We start from the raw sequence: 19,875 nt of genomic DNA, 5'->3' as shown, positions 1-19,875 counted from the left end.
TTCGGAATGAATTTTAAAAGTTTACCAACTGATCTTATTTTTGACAGGTGCGCAAGTTTGGAAGATTTATCAAAAAAATGTTTGAAGTGTACTAGAATTCGTATGGGACATTTGCTGAAATATTTGGCGGAATCCGACATTCCTAAAGCAACGTTTGACAAGCTCCAACACTGTAGAATTCTACCCGTTTTACAAAAACCTTTTGAATGGAGTTTCACTTGGGAAGCCGACACGAATGTAAACCATTTAGTTTGTGAGATTGTTGTGAACTGTTCAAAACACAAAAGCAAAAAGAACTCAATCCTTGTGCTCGGTAAACCTGAAGGTTTATTTAGACAGGACTGCTACTCCACTGTTGGATGTATACATAGCATAGTAGATGAAAAAGATCGGATCAGTTCCACGCTACTAAAGAATCTCGGTGTTAAGGATAGTCATCATCTGACTATTTCAGTGGTAATGGAACAATTGCATACAGTTGGAAATGAGTTTGAAGATGGCAAATACACAGGAGAGACTCATAAAATAATCGACAACATATATAAAGCATTAGATGGTCTGACAAATAATATGCCAAAGGATACGTTCCAGAATATGATTGCTTCTGACTTTAGTTCAACGCTTTCGAAACCCATTATTGAAGTCGATAAAACGTTGGTTTCCATAGACAAAATTGCAAAGTGTTCGCTTCGATCATGTCCTCCTTACCTTTATGGGCTACCAGAGTTGGTAGCTGTCTCACGCTGGAGAATTTTTGAAAAACTAGGAGTCAGGGAATGCTTCAGTGTAAGCGATATCATTCGTGTTTTAGAAATAAAAGCACAAGAAAATAAACAAAACGTACACCTCAATATCAAAGAAATTGTCAAAATTTTAGAAAATTTAGTCCAGTGCATGAATCGTGAGAAGAAAACATATGACGATATAAAACAATACGAAGAATGCATTATTGCGCCAGACAGAGAGGGTCGTTTTCTTCCAACAAGTCAACTTGCACTGGAAGATATTGAAATGCCAACGAAAACAAGACTTTTTCTGTTGCATGATGACATTTCTCCTAGTCTTGGTAGGGCTATTGGAGTTAGATCAAAACAACTGCAACTTATAAGGCAATACACGCGAGCAATCCCGTTTGGGCAAAGTGAAAAGCTAACAACACGCTTGAATAATTTACTAAAGGAGTATCCGCGTGATGAAACTATAATGAAGGAACTAATACAGAATGCTGATGACGCATGTGCACGTGAAATTCATTTTATAAAGTACTATGAAAACAAGAGAGTTGGGAAATCGTTGGAACACGGAAACGGTCTTCAACCTGCGTTGTGCGTCTATAATGATAGCTGTTTCTCTGAAAACGATTTTGAAGGGATTCAGAATTTAGGCATAGGAAGTAAAACTAACGATCCTTCAAAGACAGGCAAATTCGGAGTTGGATTCAATGCCGTTTATCACATAACGGACACACCTTCTTTCCTTACAAAGGGACCAGGACTAGGCGAACATGGTCATGTGTGCATGTTTGATCCATTGTTCAAACATATTACAGACATTTCAGACGGTCAACCGGGTATTCGATATAATGTTGACGATTTGAAGGACGATTTTCCAGATACCACTATCGGTTTCCCGCCTATGCCTGGTACACGTGGTACGATGTTTCGTCTCCCATTGCGACAAGAGGAATCCGTGATAAGTAATTCGTGCCTTACAACATTGGATGTTGACGGAATTCTGAAAAGTTGTATCAATGTAATGCCAGACTGTTTGCATTTTCTTAAACATATCAGGAAGATAAAAATATTAAAATACGAAAATGGAAAGTATACAGAAGAATATAAAGTGGAGTCTGAATTGATAGATGTCGAAGACAATAAACGACAGGCTGATTTTTTTAATGCGGTGAACGAAGTAATAATTTCTAATGTTTCAAAAAAGGAAAACATTTTTATTATCAAACCATTCAATGTACTTTACAAGCTGCGAATACATGATACAAAAAATATTGACACTACATGGTTAGTTGTACATCAGTTTGGAGCAAACTTTGATAGTGGGACACGATTAGAATCTATTCAAAACCTTCTTAGAAATGATGACCTCTCCCTTCTCCCACTTGGCGGCGTTTCATTAAAATTGTGTTCAGGAAACGTAAAAGATTTTTTTAAAAGGTCTCTGAAACGTATAGAACAGGAAAAGGAGATTGCAAAACAAACGAAAGCCTACCCTAAACCAAACAACAATCTAACTTGGGACGTGACTGATGGAACAGTATACTGTTTTCTTCCTCTTCCAGTGTTAACTGGGCTTCCTTTAAATATTAACGGTCACTTTTCTGTTGATAGAGCTAGGCGAGGACTCTGGGAGGAAGGTTATCGTATGGAATGGAATAGGTTTCTTCTTTCCACCGTTGTCACTGAAGCTACAATAAGCGCTTTAAATTTTCTGAAAGCATATTGGATTGATTGCAACATGGACCTACTTATCAATGGATGGTTCTTACGGAAAAGCGTTCAAATATATTTCAATCACTTTCCCAGACACGAATGCACACAACACAGTTATTGGCAGTTTTTTGTGGAAGAATTTTACCGTTTTGTAATTGAAAATCAAATACATCTCTTCCCATGTGTTTCGGAAATGCAAACAAAACAGGGTGAAATACGCGACCAACGTTTTCGTATTGAATGGATACATTTGGCCACAAATCTGGAATGCATTAAAGGAGCTGTTGTAGATACTTTGTGGAAAAGATGTTCTTCCAAAGAACAAGAGTTTTTAATAAAGAAAATGTTGTGGGACATGAATGTAAAAGTTGCCTCAGTCCATCAAAATGTTGTTGAAACAATGGGAAAGGCAGGCCAAAAAAACATTCTGAAAACAGATCCATGGGCTGTAATGCAAATAGTTAAGGACAGAGTTAGTACTGTTAATTGTTACCTTCAAGAAACTATAATAGGCAAAATAAACGTTGCAATTAGCATTTTGCGCTATATACAACAGGATGATCGTTTCGACGCCGAAATTCATGATCTACCACTGTGCATAACCAATGACAACTTTTTACGTAAATACAGCAAAGAAAGCAATTTGTTTTGTAGCCAATATTGCGCCATATTACCAGGTTCGTTCGAGCGGTTTTTACACTACGACCTTGTACCATTACTATATCGAGAAAAACTTTTTGAGGACTCGGTATTTTTACGCTTCACATTTGTCAACTTTGTCGAGTTATTGCCTTTGTCTTATAATCCAGAGATACTCTGCAGTGGGGAAAACATAAAATGGAAATCCAGCGATCATAATCCTATGGAACCTAATACTGTTCGCCTGCTATGGGCATTTATTTTGGAGGAGTCCAAACGCTCTACGGCAAAAGAAAAAAAACAGAATGTGAATGTGTTCGTAAGGAATTTGGCAACAATATCAGGATGGGCATTTTTGCCATTACAGGTTACTATACAAGATCATTGCATATATGAATTGATACCGATCGAGCGAGCGTACACACTTCTGTCGGGTTACTATAATGCCGATATACGGACTATTGCAGAAAAAGCCAATATTGGAACATTGGATTCGAGCGTTTTTAAGGACAAGACATCAATTGACAATGAAGTAATTGATAAATTGAAAGGTTTAATATCCTCGCAATACAAACCAGATCAACTTCTTTTATGTGTCCACTACCACAAATCTAAATTGTTATCTTGCAATATAACAAGTGATGAAGCCTTTAAATTGTTGCGTGTTTTCGATCAAAGTACAAATATCCTCACAAAGAAACTGAAAGGACAGGCAAAAATCCTGCTTCGAGAACTTCCATTGTATGAAACAATGCAGCAAGGATCGTTCGTCAGTCTCGATGAAGTTGAAGATGTTGTCGTGTCAAGCAGTAAAATGCCACCAGAAGGCTTAAATGAGTGGGCGCATAGTCAAGGAAAAGTGGTTGTAAAGGAAAACATTCTTTTGAAAGATCTTTACACATTTCTCGAATTACCACACAACAACGACTTAGATTTGTATGTTCGAAATATTTTTCCAAACATGACTCATATGCCAAGACAATTTTGGTTGGCTCATGTCGTATATGTGAAAGATCATATGTTATTGACTCAATTGGGAAGACATTTTTCCAAAATGCAAAAGCGATTAATTGAGTTGGTAAACAATCTTCCATTCATAGACATTGAAGGACACTTTTATTGTGCGCATGAGCTTTATGACAGGTCTCATCCCGTATTTGCTACAATGTTGTCAGAGGAGCAATTTTTACCTGCGCATTTCATGGACGACAATTGGAAGGATTTTATGGAAATTATCGGGTTAAACATTCGCCCTACAGGCGCCATGATGCTGGATTATGCTAGGCAAATCGCGCGAAATGGTGCCATGGGTGTGAATGAAGATTTAATCGCCGCTTCTAATGTGATTGTGTCGTGTCTATTTGGAGATTTTGATGACAAGTTGGAGAATGATGTGTTTATCAGCATTAAAGGTATTAAGTTTGTGGTACCATACACAATTTCGTCTGAAATGGAAAACATTTTTCGAGCGTATTGCTCTGAAAAAATTTTCATCTGTTTTGAGGGATCTTGTAGTGGCAAATCTGCGGATATTTGCTGGACAAGCGCTTCTCTCACCAAACGAGATCCAGATGAAAAACAAATGAACTTGTTAGAGATAACGCAAGAGCCTCAAGTCGATTCTGTGATAAAACATTGTCAGAATATTTGTAGTGTTTTTGATGATGATTTTAAGAGGGAACAAACCCAACACCAAAATAAAGTATTTTACATGGAACGTATATACAGATTTCTGGAACGTAATACGCACCAAATAAACGCCAGACTTTTGGAAAGCATTCCTGTCATTTTGATACCGGAAGAAGCCATGGTCAAAGCGTCAAATGTATTTGTTTCAGCACCAGAAAGAGTAGAACTTCGACCATATCTATACAAAGTACCTCACAAATTTGAGCGTTATATTGAGTTTTTCAAGAAACTTGGTGCATCGCCTGAGCCAACGTGCCTCCAGTATGCAAATGTTTTGCGAATGATAAAAGACCAATTCGTCAACGAAGAGCCTCCTGCTAATATATTGGATGTAGTTTCAAAAGCTATTCAGTATTTCTTCGAAAGTATTTCTACCAAAACTGGAGAGGTGCGAAAACACTTCGAAAGTATTACGCATCTGTACTTGCCAAACCAAAAACGAATTCTTATGAATTCTTCTGAATTAACGGTATCGGATAACGACACGTTCAGAGAGGAATTAGAAGAAAGGTGCAACTTAAGTACTTTTCTAGGTTTTACTGAGTTAAACATTCAGTTTAATCATTTGAAAGACCCATTTGAACTTCTCCCCAAAGCATTGCAACCACGTTTGCTTACGGACGATGTTGAAGAAGTGATTTCCACAGAAAATATCATAGAAGTAAATAGTGCAGAGGCAGAACATGTTCAACGTTTTGTATGTTCAGATCAGTTTTTTGAAGGACTGTGCAGATTAATACAGCATGATGAGGTACAGAACGTTGATGATGAATTACAAGATATGCTGTTACATATTGGTATTAAAGAGGTATCAGGTTTGAAAATTTTGTTGCGTTACAAAGGTCATATGGTTGAAGGTGTTGAAATTGAAAGCGATAGTAACTTACAACAAACAACATTGGTTGACTCGGAGTCGGGAAAGGAAATTGTATGTTACAGTCTTTTTTATCAAACAGATATATCGGAAAATTTTGGAAACATGAATAGTGCATTACGGGCAGGTTTAATGTCCCTTATAGAAAAGTGCACACATAAACAATTGTCAAGAGAATCGCTTTTGCTGTTGCCACAAATTTTAGACTTATATAGGGAACCCGATATAATAGGCCGATTTCTAGACAGAAATCGAATACAAAAATTAGATAATATTTCAAAAAGAAATCTTGTTGTATTTCCATCTCCTGGCACCTATGTGGAAGAAAGATTTTACCGGTTTATGGTCCAAAAGATCACACCGTTTAGAATACACGAGTTTAATTACGTTGCTTTAGAAATCGAAAACGACGAAAATAACGACAGTGCCAATTCGGCCCGATTCATATATGCACACATAGAGGAAGAATTCCGATCTGACAATACTTCAACGTTGCATTTAAGGTATTCGGTCCATATTGGATATAACCGTGGAGGAACTATTGTTGTGCCGATATTTCGACTGTTCAAGTTCATACCCTTAACTACAGTGACCAGCCAGGAAGTTGTTGAATACGACTCGGAACCTATCTCATCGATTCCGTTTGATACAAACTGTCAGAGGATTATGGATGAGCTACAAGAAGCCTTTGAAAACTTCAACATTCAGGACAGAAGGCGAATAATCCGGCGCATGCTGTTGAGATGGCACCCAGATAGAAATCCAGACCATGAAGAATATTCAAAGCGTGTCTTTTTTTTCATTCAGAACTGCATTCTTAGACTCGAACGTGGCGAACAACTAAATCTACAACCGGAGCCGCAAATGCCAGACATGCGCGGTTCACGGTACTGGAACGTTTGCGTAGATGCAACAAATACAGGCCACGTGCATACAAGAGGTTACCAAGAAAATCTAGAAGAGTTTAATATGTTCAATAGAAGAGGACCTCATATGTATTCTCCCGTTTCAAGCCCAGGGGAATATAGACGCTGGATAAGACAAGCTAAACGCGACTTTCAAACTGGTCAGTCTCACTTGAATTGCGCCGAAAACCATCCTGACACATATAACTGGATATGTTATAATTGCCATCAGGTAATTCACAATTTATATAAGTTTTTTATTGTTATCCAAAACAAACAATGTTTGAGGAGGGTCTATCGGAGTCCATCAGTCAGTCGGTCGGTCGGTCAGTTCTAATGTGGTATACGTTTGGGGAGGGAACTACTTTCTCATTTCTCTAACAATTCACTTGCAACTCAAAACATTTATAGTAGATGTTCAACATACTTAATTTCCCGTGATCCAAAAATTCTCAAGTAATTTGCCCTCGATGACAGCGGAAAAGCGATGCGAGGTAATAGTCACGTTTACGACAGTCCTCTTCTAAAAAAATACATGCAAATCACTTGAATTTGTTTGAAACACATTTTTTTAAGAGATGAGGGAAGTTCTTACTGATTAGCAAAAATTTAGTCTGTTTGTGTTATCATTAATTCATTTATCGTGTCATAAGTATTGTTTTATTTATTTTTTTAATCTTTGTTGCTATGGTCCTTCTTAAGAGGGGTTAAGAAATGACGACTTGCCCTTGTCCGATCGCCGCGTTTTTATTGTTCGTAATGCAAAATATTTTACGGCAAGATGGATAAGTCTTTAAAAATTATAAATCGCCGTGTGAACGTGTTTCCTTGGGTATTTGGGCAGTTTATTGTAGTCGCACCCCGATTAAGCCTTTAAATCAAAAAAAAAAAATTTTTTTTTTTTTTTTGGGGGGGGGGGGGGGAAATGCGCATCTTTTAAACGTTCTACTGCAATAGCTATGAAACTTATACAAATATATATCGTGATATTTTTGTTTGGATCTGGCTATCTTTGAACAAGGTCTTCTGACATCAGGACAGATATATCCATGCCTTTGCAAAAAAAATGATCTCGAATAATACTTAAACTGCACCTGGGTATGTTGATTTAGTTGGAGATTTCGCGACAAAGTAGGAATGTGGACACATGACTAGGTGAAATCTTAACAACACCCGAACACGCTACTGGATTACACTTCATATTAAGTAGATTATCAACTTATTAAACGTATCAAAGTATTTACCCGATCTCCGTTCATAATAAAGTTACATTTTATCATAATAATACTAACATTTACCGTTAACGGTCTTGTAATATACAGGCTTGTGAAAAGGCTCTAAAAGCTGCATGGTTTCTGAACGACGCCAACAAATGCCGTATGCGGGAGCATAGTCTTGTAAGAATTGCAGAAGGATTGGACGATAAAATTGTTCAAAAGGTAATGGTATTTATTATTTAAATATAATCCACAATAATAATATAATAAATATATATCTTACCTCCTACAAAACTGACCTGATCCGATTGGCTAATAATACACTAAAAGATGCATTTAATATATAGTAAACATGTCCAACTTAGAAAACCGTACCTTTTCGTGATCTTCTTATGTAGAACAAACATTCCTATAAATGTCGCAATGAGTTGTTAAATAATATGCACTTCCAACTAATCGATATTGTGAAATTACAAACATGAAACAATTAACATTTTCACATCAAGCTAGCAACAGTGCAAATAACTTCATTTCATCGCTTTAGGCAATTGAATTTGAGGACCGGCTCTGTATTCAAGGACCAGCAAATTTCAGACTCCGTTATCCGGATAGTGTAAACAGTTGTCAGATCCCATCCGAGGTATTCAGTAAGGAGGACGCGGAGTATGCTGTAACCACTACAAAGACGATCATAGGTCTGGTTGAGAAATAAATAAGATAATTGCATGATTGAAATTTTGCGGTATGATTGTGTATGCAAATAACATGCCGGCATATATTAACGTAATGGAAAATAATTGCCAAGGAACAGTATTTTGATGTTTGTACATTTTGTAAATAAGTTTCCTGTTTCAATGTAAGCATTGAAAAGGAATTATGTAATTATTTAAGTATAGTTCAGGATTGTTGTAAAATTGTTGTGCATTTCATCGGCAGTTATCGTCGTAGGTATGATCCATTTAAATTTGTTCATCTGAAGATTTGTCAAAGGAAACCTAGTTAACGCATGGTCACTGTAAAATCTACTTGGTTAAAAATTTATACGATTCATAATAGAACTTGTTCGTCATCGTATCCGTAATCACAAGCTGAAGTTTTACAAAATGTTATTATGGTTGTGCATTTCTCCAAAACACCATGTTATTGTAATTTTGATTTTACTTCTTATTATGCTTATACGATATATATTTATACAAATGTGAAAACAATGTGCTTCTTCAGTTATTATGTCAACATGTTTGCATGCATATTTTCATTAAATGTATTTGTTATATTTTTTTATGTACTTATCTAAGGTTCTTCTGTCAGAGTGCACAAAATGAGTTTTAAAATCATGATACTTTGACTTGTTTTTTTTTCACAAATTAGCTAATCAGTAGTGCTATCAAAAACGCACTAAAATGTAAATATAAATGTCGTTGACATTTCCTGAAATTGTGTATGTGTGTGTAATAACTAGTTTATGAGAAGAACACAACCACTTAGTTTAATTGTAAATATAGCATACACTTGTATTATACATTCTATGGAGTTTTTATTGTTAAAATAATCATAAATGTTGTCATTTTCTATTTTATCTGTTTCCATACATAAAATAATCGTTTAAAGAATTTTTCAAAAAATGTAAAATAATAATTAATACAATAGTACATAGACATAAAATGATGTTGTACAGTAATTCTGACGAAATGTGTCAGTTACACAACTGACTGACGGTATTTTGTCGGATTTGAAATGTGAAAATTTGTCAGATTTTGTTGTATAAGTTTAAATAACTTGAGTAACGTGATATATGTGTAAATAAATCAAATATATATACCTACATGTTTCCTGCTGTAAATGTGTGTATACAGAATTGTACAAAAAGTGTGTATAGTGATTGAACAATCATATAAAGTAGTTTGTTGTAAATACTTTTAGGATCAATATGCAGTAAAAAAGTGGTTTATATTAGTGATTTAACAATCATATAAACTTGTTTGTTGTAAATACTTTGGGGATCTATATGCAGTAAACACGTGGTTTATATTAGTGATTGAACAATCATATAAACTAGTTTGTTGCAAATTCTTTGAGGATCTATATGCAGTAAAAAAGTATTTTATATTAGTGATTGTACAATCATATAATGTAGTTTGTTGTAAATACTTTGAGGATCTATATGCAGTAAAAAAGTGGTTTATATTAGTGATTTAGCAATCATATAAACTAGTTTGTTGTAAATACTTTGAGGATCTATATGCAGTAAACAAGTGGTTTATGTTAGTGATTAAACAATCATATAAATTAGTTTGTTGTAAACACTTTGAGGATCTATATGCAGTAAACAAGTGGTTTATATTAGTGATTTAACAGTCATATAAAGTAGTTTGTTGTACATACTTGAGGATCTATCTGCAGTTAACAAGTGGTTTATATTAGTGATTTAACAATTGAACAGTCATATAAAGTAGTTTGTTGTACATACTTGAGGATCTATCTGCAGTAAACAAGTGGTTTATATTAGCTATTGAAGAATCGTTAAAGTAGTTTGTTGTAAATACTTTGAGGATCTATATGCAGTAAACAAGTGGTTTATATTAGGGATTGAACAATCATATAAAGTAGTTTGTAGTAAATACTTTGATGATCTATATGCAGTTTCAAAACTAGAAAAGACGTTGTAACCGTTAAGCACTGAAACACGGAATTTAAATATTTTGCATTCAGCGTATTTTGTTGAATTACTTCTTGTTGTCTTGTACAATATATGTTCACGAACAATACAGTTTTTGAACTGATCTTTTTCCTTGATGTGTTTCCAACTTATTGGCATATGCTTTATAATTGTGCATGTGTGCAAGAGTCAGTAAGGGTTTATCTTATATTGTATTATAGAGAGTGGTGTGTCATACGTTTATTAACATAACTATAATATTATTGTTTCGCATTCATACTCCGTTTAAAATTGTTTAAGTATAAAAGTATTATAAAAGTTATGAATTAGTTTTCAGAATGACTAGTGTACGTGAAACTTCTAACTATAATGTATATAGCCTGTTTGTGTTTGAAGGTCGTTAGTTTTCTGTATGAATCATACAACAAATTGAAATGTATTCGTTTTATGATGGTTTATTACATTTTGTATTTTGTATACGTTTGCATGTTAATTCGGAGTAATTATGGAATTATGTTTTAGCTGTTCCAACTATAATTGCATATGTTTTTATTCGATATAAATTTAAACGTTATAAAATAAAAGCATAATCTGTGGAAAATATGTGCATTTACAATTTGAATTTGTCGACATCGTGTTTGGACTTCACATATAGCAGGCACAATATTGTCAATATTTGTATCCGTAAACTAATACATACTGTTTTCAAAAACTACAAATTTACCTGATGTTAATATTAGAGGTTGGTGTTATCATTTGCAGAAATAATGACGACATTCTTTGATGGAATCAAATAGTCTTAATATTCAAATAAACTTTGTAAAATACGCAGATTTTGTAAAGGTTGAGGTTTATTTGATGTTTTGCATCATCGTTTACTTCGCCTTTTAGACGTTTATATGACTTTGAAAAAAGATTACTTAATGTTTATTATTTTAGAATTGTTTATATGCTGTTATATTATAATGCATAATTATGTCTAAATAAACGTTCGTTGCATTGTATACGCAAACGGATTACATTTAGTTGACCTATATGACTATTTTTGCCTCCGACAAAGATGGTACACTTTGTTAGATTTGATTTGTTGATTGTATGAGTTTGTTATAAAGCTAAACGTTTGGAAAATGTTATGAATACATGTACATAAAATACTGGGAGACATGTATATTAACGCAAACGTACGAATGACCATGTTTTGTGTTTACGAACGTTTAGGCTTCTGCCTATTTAGTGTGAATATTACAAAATTCTGAATAAATGACTTGGTATGGAAGGTCACTTTCTTAAAAGAGTGGCATAATTTCGCGAAATTTGCGCGTCCTTTTCATATTTCTTTCTTGGTTACGCTAATCTCTCGAATAACAAAATATGTTTAGTTTTTTGTAAAGCTTATTTTAAAGTTTTAGTCCCATTCAGGTTTTAACACAGAGGGGATTAAAGAGTGCTGCCCTCAGTCCGCCGGCACATCTAGATCATGCGATTATCATTAAAGTATTAGAGGTACTTCGATAAAACTTGTTTTACTTATTAACAGCTAACGGGGTATGCATTTTCTGCGTGACAAATGTCCATCACTGCAAAATAAAGCAAAACATATGATCATGCAACTTGTTATACAAATTTTGGCTTGTAATGTATTCTCTTTTTATGTCCCCCACCACTATAGTGGGGGACATATTGTTTTTGCCCTGTCTGTTGGTCTGTTGGTCTCTTTGCGCCAACTTAAACATTTTGCCATAACTTTTGCTATATTGAAGATAGCAACTATATATTTGGCATGCATGTGTATCTCATGGAGCTGCCCATTTTGAGTGGTAAAAGGTGAAGGTCATCCTTCAAGGTCAAAAGTAAAAAAAAAACTAAATCAAAGCGGCGCAGAAGGGGACATAGTGTTTCTGACAAACACATTTCTTGTTTCCATTTGCAAAAAAATAACAACAGAAATCGCATAGAAATGTTAAAGATAAATAAAGTATGATAGACATTGTTTTATATTAAGAATAACTGCATGGATATGTTAGACTTTTTATTTCCACACAGTTCATGTGAATACATGTTTACTTGAATCAAACAATATTCTATACTGAAACAAATCGAAATGTACGAAGACATATGGATATATGGTTTGATTATAAAACGTGTGTACATGCACCAATAACAGAAAACGTGTGGTTAATACACACTTGTTATGATAATATTTTCGTAGCTTCTTTACATGCTTTCATATTGCATGATGAATATGATAAGCTGACAATCAATTTTCAGGTTTATAAAAACAATTATTTTAGAACGATTAAAGAAAAATATTTTTTAGAAAGAGATATCATTGAAATTATTTATTTCAAAAGATATGTTTTCTATTACCAATATGTTAGATTTAGGTTTGTTTGATTTATGGTTTCAAATGTATGTTATCGTTGTACAATGCCGTTAATTAATTTATATTTTCCCGTGTTTTTCATTATAATATATTTTTAAAAAACACATTCAATGTTATGCTTGCATATGTATGATAATAACAAAGGTGGACCGGTTTATGTATTGGGAATATTATAGATATATGTATATATTTAAACGTGTGTTTCTGTTGAAATACTTTGTAGTATAATATATTTTGTATAACTAACACCAAGTATAAAATATGGGAATATCACCCATTTATATAGTGTGTTAATATAACACATTTTTATAAATGACAAAGAACGCAGATGTTATATATTATTAAATTTTAAATATTTCTGTTGATTTCTGTATAATAATTTGCCTTGTAAAAATACAATTGTGCATCCTATTATGAAAAGCAACATTGTCTATACATTCAAGGCTGTTCTTAGCTCATTTCATCATAATGTTCTCATTGTAGCCTTATGTGATCGCCATTTGTAAACACTTAAAAGATTATATCTCGTGCTCACTCATTATGACTCTTGGCCACAACATCTGTCAAATTAATATCTAGGTAAAGTCCGAAGCCGATTCAGTTAGTGGCAGACATCCGTTCCCTAAGTCAAATTGAAGACAAAGCTTGTAAACACGCCAGCTTTCAAATGTTTACGTTGTCTTCTTAACGTTTGTTCAGAAAAGTTGTCAAAAATATATTTCTACCGAAACATGGTCCAGTGGGCTCAATCTGAAGAAATAAGTAAAATTTTATATATATCACATTTACTCCCAATCTTAATAGACCCTGGTCAGAAGATTTGTCCCAATGATATCTTGGTCGAGTTCAAAACGGGGGTACGTGGGGTAAAAACTAGGTCAATATGTCAAAGGTATGAAAATACACTGGTTTATTCTGTAAGTTAAATTTATTGGAAAATGTTGGTTAAACTTTGACAGAACCTTTATCTTATTTAAACCGAATTAGAAACTTGGTTACTTGTTTCCACATTACTACCATATCAATAAAATATGCAGATTACTAACACCATACACTTAGGCGAGTGGCTTATGGCTCGCAGAGCCCTCTTTCTTATTTTGTTTCGTTGGATTTTGTACAAATTTACTTCGTAAATTAAAATTTTACAACGAAGATATATTTTAACAAGATTGTCTACGATACAAAAGCTATAAATAAGTGTCATATTTGTTTCTGTGTACATACACTACAACATATGTGTCCATACACTTCCTGTCGAGTATGAGCCTTTTAAATTCGTTGAAGATCATTAGGTATGAAGACAATGTTACCAGTCAATACTGCAGTTTATATATTCACTTATTTCGTTTTCTTCCCACGTTTGTTTGTACTAATGTAAAAGTTATATGTTCACGATTTGTTCACTGTTATTTTATTACCGCTCATTTGTCTCGGAAATATACGACTTGTTATACGTGCACAGTACTTGCCTACGCATGTTTTAGTGCATTACCATCATAGGAATAAATACATCTTAATTGGCTGTAAGATGATACCATTTGCTATCAAATAAGACATTGAATGTTTATATAATGGCATCGTTTCCAGCCATATATAAATGCAACACTAAAATATATCTAACAATTATTGTGAATGTCAATATGCAATATAAGACGTAACAAATAATCTTTCTGATCACTGTTTTCAAGGCATTAATCAGAAATACACGGCTCCTAAAAGAGCGGTTATGTATTAATGTTATAATAATTATGTTGATAAATGTTCTTTTATATGTAGCTAATAAAGACTGATACATAAAAGATGAAAATTGTTTGTTCGATAGAGAAAGGCGATACTGGTTAAACGACTACAAAATTACTAAATCTTAACATAAAATATTGGAAAAATGCAAACTATAAATCTTACGAATGGGTATATGAAACTGTGTGTACTGGTAGAATGCTAGTAATGACAAATTATTGTAACTTGGATGTTTAAGGTATAACCTTTTTAGTACATTATAAAAAAATATATGTACGTGTGCAATGCCTCCACTAAAACCACCAAAAGGCGTAGGGTATATGATTATTATGATTATTATTATTATATTCGACCACGCCAACTTGAATTTAATTGAGTTAATACATGATGATGATTGTAGATTGTCTTCTTTTAAATAATCTAATATAATCAGTTTAATTAATGTCGATATACTTGTTCAGAGAATGAATGAACATAACGAAATGCTTAACACAATCTTTTATAATCAATATTATTCTAATAATTGTATTTGATATTTTTTATGGTAATCGAATAGGATTTCCTACAAACAAACATGGTTTAGCGTGTCGTATTTTCTTTTGTTTATAAGAGTAGTGTCCTTTAAGAGTTTATTAATTGCCTAAGATCACATTTTACTATGTAGCCAATGCCACATGACTTGATAATAAATATTTATCTTGATCATGTATTCCTATTAATCTATTTCTAGTTAATGATCCTTGGTTCATATTTTTCTGTAAGTATCTTTATATTGTATAGGTTCATGTTTGTTTGATGTGGTAAAGATTATCTGATAGGAATACCAGTGCATATTAAAAAAAAAACATTTGCGAATCTGCGTACGAAGACCTTGACCGAATATTTCGCATATGTAAAATTTAAAGTTACAGAATAACCACGTTGTTTGTTATCAACAACTGTTTTACTTTGTCTAGTATGTCGGTTTATGCAAACTCATGGTCCTCTTTGCCGGGACACACTGAAGCAAAAACGAAATAAAAAAATATAATCAATTAGTTAAATGGTTTATGCAACATTCTTTTAGAGTATCAGCCACTTCGGATTGTTGAATGTTCCAATGTGTCAAGTCAGCGTCCCAACTCAATGACAATATAAATGACCATGCATGCATCTATATTTGTGTTGTCCTACAGTTGAGCACATTCTATGCTCAAGTGCTGTGCGCACGCTACGTTTGGTTTTGATCGGTGCCGCAATTCTTTGATTGATTACATTGTAACAGTGGGAAATTATAGAGCATTCTCATAATTTTAATTGATAAACCTTCATTGGTTGGTATATGATTGATGCCATTAGTTGCTAGTTTTAAAGTTGATGAGTTATATAATCGAATCGCTTATGTGTTAGTGCAAACTGTATTATTAACGAATTTGGTTCCAACCTGATCATCTATAAGATTGTGTATTCCGATAATTAGCATTCAATTATTAGTAGTAATACCGAAGTTATGCATGTCATGGTCTTTTTTGTCTGCGCCTCAGTCAAATCATTACAAAATACAAATGAGCTCGGTTTGAAAGGAAAATATAAAATAGCGGTAACTTAACATTACAAGTTGTTTATATTGCTGTTAAGTTTTAAGTAAATATCAAACCTGTACGTTGTTGTCATATTTAAACCTACAAAAAGCCCTAGTAGCAATTGTAGACAGTTTCAATCACATCTTTGTCTTCACCAAATATATTGACGTGTGGTTTAAACAGTTGTACATTGAAATCCGATACTTCTATAAATCCTTAGAATATATGTAATACAAAAGTGATTCAGTTGCGTTTTACTATCTTGTAGTCGACGGGAATGCAAACGTGACTTTGACGTACCGGTAATACACATTGTATAATACCAGTTAACAAAATCAACATGACGGGAATGCAAACGTGGCATTGACGTACCGGTAATACACATTGTATAATACCATTAAACAATATCACCGTGATATGATTCACCGAGAAGCATGTCGGTGACACTTGAAAAAATATTTTATCCAACCACTATGTTGGCTTTATGCAAATAAAAGTTTTCAAATTAATATAAAATGTAGGACCGAATTTCTTTGTTTGAGTATTTTCCTTCAAAAAGGTAGCAAACCAATTCGATACTTAAAAGGATTTACGATGTGTCACCAAAGTAGTTTGTGACAGACAGTCCGTCCATTTATTGATCAGGGACTTGCAGTGATTAAATACCTACTGCACTCTCTTTCAAATAAAGTAGATCACAATAATATAGGTTTTCGACCATGATAGTAAATATATATTTTTTATTTTAACTGCATATAAATTGACCACATTCAACAAACACCCAAACTTGTATTATAAAAACGTGAGGAAAACATATTAATGCAAATCAAGAATATATCATATGAAATAAAACATAATAACTTCATCAGGAACTTAAACATGTACAGTAAACATGTTAAGACAATAAACAAAAAATGATGTCGACGTCTTCATACGTCAACAGCAAAGTCAATATATGGCACTAAATTTTGAGGAATATTTTTACATGGGATACAAATGAGCTGGAAATTGATAAGCAAGATCTTTGGAGAGAGCAGAGTTAACCATATAGCAAAAGTGTTTTACGAAAACAATCAATAGGAAGTAAAACGGTCACACAATGAATTATGAATATATAGAATTATCTGATGGTTTGATTTTCATAGATATGGTGTTGAATAATGCGGCTTTAGAAAAATAACAATCGAATGAACAGCGTTAATACAAAACAAATTGGGGCTAGAGGTCCGCTCTGAGGTCTTGAGGTCTGAGAGGTTTGCGGGCAGACGCAATCCGATTTGCCCACGAGATCCTGCCACTTCCGGTCATCGACATCGCCTTCCGGGACTACTACCGGTACATTAGGTGACACCTGTCCTGTTGTTACATCGGAAGCGCCGATAGCGATATCTGAACAGCCGTAAAACTGTTCCTGAGGCCCGCATCCTGCGAAAATCGAAATGCATTTGAATTATTTATGAATTATGTTCAAACACGATTGTATTCTTTATATGTGTGGCTGTATATATACAATAAATGTGCCAAATATTATTATCTAATTATCTTGAAATTCGTGATATTTAAAAAACAAACACTTTATATTGCAAAGATCAGAACAATTCTTCCTATATGTGTTTATTGGAGAAAACAGTACACAGTGTCAACTGTGTCATTTTTCAAAGGTAACACTACAAGACAATAAATAGGAGGATAAGCATTAGAAATTTACAACAATTAAATGTATAACCAAAATGTTCAATAAAAAATGTGATCCTTTTCCTAGAATGACATGAGATATTTGTCTACTGCTCACAACATGTGTAATCTAATATGCAATCGTTTAGTCTGCCATCGTTTATACATATATTCAAATCCTTATTGGTAGATAACTAATTAAAAGGTAAATTAACTTTGCCACAGCCACGTCTTTAATAAAAAACACGCACGACCTTTATTGTATACCTACCAATGCACCCTTTTTGGGTAACGGGATCTACTCCCCAGCTGTTTCCGGTATTGTACCTCCACTGCAATACGCATGCGCGGCATGTAACACCAGCCGGAAGTTTTAGAGAATACTTGATATTCTCCATACCCATGCTGATTTCAAACCGTTTCACTCCTCGGTTGTCTTGCAAGAGATGTTGGTCAAAGCAAGCTTGCTCTAGAGTCTTGTTTACGGCGTCATTTTTGCAAAGACGAAACTCAAACCATCCTGAAACAAAACAATGCTCGATCAAAAATGATCAAACAGCCATGGAGTGTTTTTTTTTAATTATTTTTATTTAATGATAAGCATTTGTGGAAAGGGTTTGTAACGTTTGTTTTTATCCAGTTTTAATTATGCATTGATAATGTAATAACATGTTATGCAACATGTTTTATAATATATATATATATATATATATATATATATATATATATACCAATATATAGTGCCAGTTACGCGGTCTCGGTAGTTTTCAGACTGTACTTACGAGGTCAATATAAAAAACGGGGTCTATATACAACCCCGCATTCTAGGCTCCTTTAATTACTATGAGGGGGGTGTAGGGGAGGTAATGCAATCAAATCTCACAATAAGGTCTTAAATCGAAAACCACAATCAGGTCTGAAATTGAAATTGTATATACCTCGCAAATAAGTTCGCTATATATTTCCTTGTATAAGACGTTAAATAAATGACGTATTTATATACAATAATAATAGTAGGTACCCCTATATACCTTAATTCGTGTTTATATCGGATAAAAAAGGGTATGGAGATACATGTATTTAAAGTGGGAACCCCATAACCTATTTCTAAATCAGAGACCCCGTAACTGGCCATATGTGTGAATATATATATATATATATATATATATATATATATATATATATATATATATATATATATATATATATATATATATATATATATGAAGTATTCATTTCTATCAAAGCCGTAATCGAGCACATCATTTTTATTGTTTAGAAACCTTAATGTTTCTTTCTTTAATCCTTACTTAACTATAATTAAAGCTAAAAGCTTAAGCAATCGTCATTCTTCCTGCTCCTACCCCAGTGACTTCATAGTGCAGTGTGACCTTAAAGACTTAAGTGTATTCGCTCTATGGTACTTTCTAAGCCACGCTGGATTAATCTTCCCCAAACCGGTACCAACAATGTATTCTCTTTTTATCAAATGTATCGCTATGACGTCACTTGGAATAATACACACACACATATTTTGAATCAGGTCATTATGCTACGGTGTCTTGTAATATGGGACTTGTGCAACCACCCAAAAGAATATTGAGTACATTGGCATTGATATTTATCATGAATATTTTATCGGTTAAAATGTGTAAATCACCTTTGTGATTTGCCGTCAAGTGAACGGCTACGTCAATCAGCTGACCGACGTCATATTTGCGTACGATGATCCCAGTATAGAACTTGCCGCGTGGTTCGTTGGGTCGCGGATTGTCCGCAAAGTTGTCACCACACACGCCGCATTTGCCGCCGTTCCTGCTCCACTGGGTCTGTTTTCATTAAAAACAGAGCAAACATGTTAACAATAACAAGTGATATGGAAGTATATATTCTATATGGTTGTGCTGGTTTAAAAGCACGTATGGAACAGACGCCTATCTATTCCCAGATTTGCACTTTGAACATTTCTAATATTTATGTCACGGATTGAAAGAGTTTAAGTGACCAAAACAAACAACCATATGGCAAAATGTGAGGTGAAAACATCGACAGAGTGGATGCCAGAATAACGCGTTCATAAGGTCATTTG

At 33.8% G+C, this 19,875-nt stretch overlaps 3 protein-coding genes across 7 annotated transcripts in view; 2 read left to right on the top strand and 1 right to left on the bottom strand.

Moving 5' to 3' along the window:
* LOC127836918 (sacsin-like) overlaps positions 1-240 on the top strand; it is a 31,433-nt gene extending 31,193 nt beyond the window's left edge. Inside the window, exon 10 of the mRNA XM_052363562.1 lies at positions 48-240. Within this exon, the coding sequence (XP_052219522.1) occupies positions 48-95 (48 nt within the window). The 3' untranslated portion in view covers positions 96-240. The remainder of the gene's footprint in view (positions 1-47) is intronic.
* LOC127836917 (sacsin-like) overlaps positions 1-14,617 on the top strand; it is a 92,556-nt gene extending 77,939 nt beyond the window's left edge. The window contains exons 2-4 of one of the 2 annotated variants that reach the window (XM_052363559.1): positions 200-6,786; positions 7,877-7,993; positions 8,316-14,617. In XM_052363559.1, coding sequence (XP_052219519.1) covers positions 200-6,786; positions 7,877-7,993; positions 8,316-8,483 — 6,872 coding nt within the window. In that variant the 3' untranslated portion in view covers positions 8,484-14,617. The remainder of the gene's footprint in view (positions 1-199; positions 6,787-7,876; positions 7,994-8,315) is intronic. The other variant, XM_052363560.1, reaches the window with a different exon arrangement.
* The window catches only part of LOC127836919 (uncharacterized), a 74,736-nt gene that overhangs the window by 50,303 nt on the left and 4,558 nt on the right, over positions 1-19,875 (bottom strand). For 2 of the 4 annotated variants that reach the window (XM_052363566.1, XM_052363563.1), the window contains 3 exons: positions 19,447-19,615; positions 18,058-18,306; positions 16,838-17,537 (listed from right to left, as the gene is read on the bottom strand). In XM_052363566.1, coding sequence (XP_052219526.1) covers positions 17,281-17,537; positions 18,058-18,306; positions 19,447-19,615 — 675 coding nt within the window. In that variant the 3' untranslated portion in view covers positions 16,838-17,280. Of the gene's footprint in view, positions 1-16,837; positions 17,538-18,057; positions 18,307-19,446; positions 19,616-19,875 lie in introns of those variants that run through there. The other 2 variants (XM_052363564.1, XM_052363565.1) reach the window with 2 other exon arrangements.

Source organism: Dreissena polymorpha, chromosome 7, assembly GCF_020536995.1.
Source record: "Dreissena polymorpha isolate Duluth1 chromosome 7, UMN_Dpol_1.0, whole genome shotgun sequence".
Classification (NCBI taxonomy): Eukaryota; Metazoa; Mollusca; class Bivalvia; order Myida; family Dreissenidae; genus Dreissena; species Dreissena polymorpha.
The sequence above is the reverse complement of the archived record's forward strand: the minus strand, read 5'-3'. Positions and strand labels throughout refer to the sequence as shown.